Genomic DNA, 2,760 nt, shown 5'->3' on the forward strand with positions numbered 1-2,760 from the left:
AAATTGGTGGAAAAGTGCACGAAGTTAAATTGCAGCGGGACTTATTTGGTCGGTTATTAGCTTTATCTCTTGACACGTCTATAGACCTGGAAAAAGTACTTTGTTTTCCTATAACTCCTATCCCGTTATCGCTGTGCCATATAGATGGTTCTTTAAACAAGACTAATAAGTCAGTACTAATTCATGAGTTAGAGAAACAAGTTGAAGATGTGGAGCAACCGCCATCCCAAATTGACCTTCTAATTGTAGATGGCTTCTTTTTTTTTAAATACTTTTAAAGAAATGCCCCGTAGTTTTGGAGGTGTATCAAAGAAGATATTGCAATGCCTTATCAATAACACTGCAAGTAGAGTTGCTATTGTATTTGATCGCTACTTTACACCTTCAATCAAAGACTATGAGCATTCTCTTCGTGGCAGTGTAGATGACAAGGAATTCCACATCTCAGGTCCTCAACAAACAAGAACAGCAGATTTTACAAAAGATTTGAAAAATATAAAGTTTAAAGAAGCTATTGTCAAGTTTTTCATCGATCATTGGGCTGATCAGGAGATGGCAGCGATTATCGGTAGTAAGGTAATTTACATAATACATGATTTGTGTTATGAATATTCTGTTACTGATAATAAAGTAACACGCATCATTAATTATGAGTTGTCATGCCCTGATCACGAAGAAGCGGATACGAAGGTAGCATTTCTTGCTTGCCAACAAAAAGAAGATTCTACTATTACTATCAGAACATCTGATACTGATATCGTAGTCATTATGTTGGCGAATATAGAACACCTGCAAGCAACAGTAGAAGTTTGGATGGATATTGGAGTTGGCAATGCACGCCGATATATCGACGTATCTGCTCTCTACAATAAATTAGGCCCAAAAATTTCGAAGGCGCTTCCAGCTTTGCATGCGTTCACTGGTTGCGATTTTAACCCAGCATTTTACCGACGAGGGAAAAAGAAACCTTTACAAATTCTGATGAGTTCAGAAACTTTCCAACAAGCATTTCTGGATTTAGGATCAAAGGAGTATAATCTGCAGGATTCTTTAAACGTCATACAGTCTTTTACTTGCCACTTGTATGGGCTAAAAAAGTTAGACGATGTCAATCAAGCCAGGATTGTCATCTTCAATAAGACGTACAAGGTAAAGGACACATCACAACCCTTCTCCTTGAATATCCGGAATTACGATGCGTGCAACTTGCCACCCTGTCAATCGGAGTTACTCCAACAAGTGTTACGCACAAGATTCATTGCATGTATGTGGAGTAATGCCCATAATGCAAAAATTATTGATCTTTTACCAACGGACTATGGATGGAAAATAGTCGACGGAAAGTTCGAAATGATCTGGTTTGCAGGTGATCAATTGCCGAAAGCGTATGAAGATGTAGTCATAACACCTGATACTCTTGAGGATACTCCAGAATTAGGTATATTTTTTTTCCAATAATTATACAGGTTATTCATAAAAAAAAATATTTGTAAGTATTTCAATGATTTCTTGTTACAGATACGCAATCTGAGGATGAAATCGAGCCAGAAGAAGAAGATGATTCTACCGATGAAGATGAAAATTAAAAAAAATACTCAAAAAAATTTCATTGTTTATAATTATTTTCTTGTAAATACATGTATTGTACTTAAAAAAAAACATAGGATTTTTTATTTGCATGCTATTTCCTGAGCTTTTCAATTAATTAAGTTCAATGATCTAAAAAAATTAAAAAAAAAACTTTAAATTATCAGATTAGGCGAACCCCCCCAGATAATCGTCAGATTATGAGACAGCAACATCTAGGGCTTATAGATGAACCATATATATCTTAATCTGACGCGCTTGAGTATTTCAAAATGGCGAATTTTTTTTTGCACATTCTAATAACGGCCGCGAGTTCGCGTCACATCCAAATCGTCAGATTATTATATAAGAGCTTTTTATCAGGTTCACTTAACATCCCTCAGAAAATCAGACGCGCTCGATTAAATTTTTTTTTTTTGATTTTCAACCCTTACGTACGACCACCCCCATCATGGAAACAATCAGATTAACATACATACATTCTTAAAAATACGTAGGACATGGATGATATCAATATCTGACGCGCTCGAGTATGTCCATGCAACAGTTTTTTTTTACATTTTTGAAAATCTATAGCGGCTGCCCCCACCGATGAAAAGGTATATATTATATAAGATTTTTTTCTTTTTATCATCTAAGCTTCGCAATCCAATAGGTCTCTATGACGCTAGAGTAAATCCCGATTTAGCATCGTGGGCTCCCCTACTATAAATGCACTTGAGTTACTGGCAGCATATAATGGCTTGAAATCCTTTTCCAAGGGATATAGGTATTGTAACATTTTGCTAAGAATAGATAATACAACAGCGGTGTCTTGTATTAACAAGATGGGGAGTGTGCAGTACTCTAATCTAAATAGCATTTCTAGAGATTTGGCAATATTGTGAAAACAGAAATTTAAGAATATTTGCATCTTATATCAGTACAAAAGAAAATATTATTGCTGATTCGGAGTCAAGATCTTTAAAAATAGAAACAGAGCAAATCCGGGATACCAACATCTTACCCTGGCTGCCGCATGTTTATCAGGCAAGCCTTTTTAAGAAAAGGCATTCCTGAGGATTCCATCCCAATTATGACTGCAAAAACAAAAACACTAAATTTGTATAATACTGTTTTCAAGAGATGGTGGAGGTATAGTATAGAAAAAAATATAGACCCTTTTGCTTATGA

At 35.5% G+C, this 2,760-nt stretch overlaps 1 protein-coding gene across 1 annotated transcript; it reads left to right on the forward strand.

Moving 5' to 3' along the window:
• Positions 1-282: 282 nt before the first annotated feature.
• LOC140442214 (uncharacterized) lies at positions 283-1,593 on the forward strand. The gene is made up of 2 exons (XM_072533292.1): positions 283-1,438; positions 1,519-1,593. Exons 1-2 carry the CDS (start codon positions 283-285, stop codon positions 1,584-1,586), a joined length of 1,224 nt encoding a protein of 407 aa, XP_072389393.1. The 3' UTR covers positions 1,587-1,593.
• Positions 1,594-2,760: the final 1,167 nt, after the last annotated feature.

This window comes from Diabrotica undecimpunctata, chromosome 5, assembly GCF_040954645.1.
Source record: "Diabrotica undecimpunctata isolate CICGRU chromosome 5, icDiaUnde3, whole genome shotgun sequence".
NCBI classification, from domain to species: domain Eukaryota; kingdom Metazoa; phylum Arthropoda; class Insecta; order Coleoptera; family Chrysomelidae; genus Diabrotica; species Diabrotica undecimpunctata.